Below are 987 nucleotides of genomic sequence, written 5' to 3'. Positions count from 1 at the left end.
TGGAAAGTGCGTTGGGTGGGGGGAGCTGGGGGGGCGGGGCGCTGGGGTGGCAGACCACCTGGTGAGAGGAGCCAAGCGTTGAGGGTAATGGATCTGCCCCTGAGATTGAGTTACTTTTGGGGCACAGGAAAGGAGCTTGGAATGTCTCCCAGGGGCTCCCTGCTTGGATGCTGGATTCTTAGAGCCTATAACCAAGTATCCTGGTCAATGGGTCCAGACACCCCTTCCTGGGACCAAACCTCCTGCTTCTGGTTTCTACTTGATTCACAGGCTGACTCACTGCTGGAGCTGGCCCTGGTGGGCGCCCCGCCGGAATAAGCAGGATTTGGGAGTCCAGGACCTGTGCTCCAGCACCCAGGGCATCCGGCACGCCCCTCTTCTGGGATGCCGATCCCCCAACACACTCTGCGCCCCCCACCCCCGGTCCCACGTTCCGATTCGGCCTCCTTTTCTTTCTGGTCTTTCCTTCCCCACCTCCAAGGACTTCAGCGCCTCTCTTTGCCCTCTCCCCAGTGCTCGAAAACGTCCTTACCCAGAGCTTTCAGCAAATCCTCGAAGTTTTCCGATCGAATGATCTTCCAGTTACCAGAAAAGTTGGGCATGGTGGTGGCGAGGTGGCTTTCCCTTCAGATCCTCCGCTGGAGCACTGGACGCCGAGTCCTACGGCCCAAAGATACTTAGAGGCAGCCTTTGTGGAATTGATCCTTCACTTGTGAACCGTGGGCCGGCAACTACAAAGCGGCGGGGCGCCAGCGCTCTGCAGCTTTTATACCCGGCTCAGCCCGCCCCAGTCAGGGAAAGGCGGTTCCGCCCCCGCCCCGCCCTCTGCCCCACCTGGGGGCCCAGCTTCGAGGCTCCCTCACCCCCATCCCGCCAGTTTTAGTCCTGTGGGTGGGCCCAGGATTCTCTGGAGTCCAAGATGGCCTTCTCCCCCAATAGTAGGGGAGGCGTCGGAAGGCCAGCACCTGAACTGTGCCTCTAGCGAGA

At 60.4% G+C, this 987-nt stretch overlaps 1 protein-coding gene across 1 annotated transcript in view; it reads right to left on the bottom strand.

Moving 5' to 3' along the window:
- Positions 1-730, bottom strand: part of Crabp2 (cellular retinoic acid binding protein 2) — a 5,437-nt gene extending 4,707 nt beyond the window's left edge. Inside the window, exon 1 of the mRNA XM_008853409.3 lies at positions 533-730. Coding sequence (XP_008851631.1) covers positions 533-602 — 70 coding nt within the window. The 5' untranslated portion in view covers positions 603-730. The remainder of the gene's footprint in view (positions 1-532) is intronic.
- Between the last annotated feature and the right edge of the window lie 257 nt (positions 731-987).

This window comes from Nannospalax galili, unplaced genomic scaffold (assembly GCF_000622305.1).
Source record: "Nannospalax galili isolate Female #2095 unplaced genomic scaffold, S.galili_v1.0 scaffold591, whole genome shotgun sequence".
Lineage (NCBI taxonomy): Eukaryota > Metazoa > Chordata > Mammalia > Rodentia > Spalacidae > Nannospalax > Nannospalax galili.
This window is presented reverse-complemented; position numbering and strand designations above follow the sequence as displayed.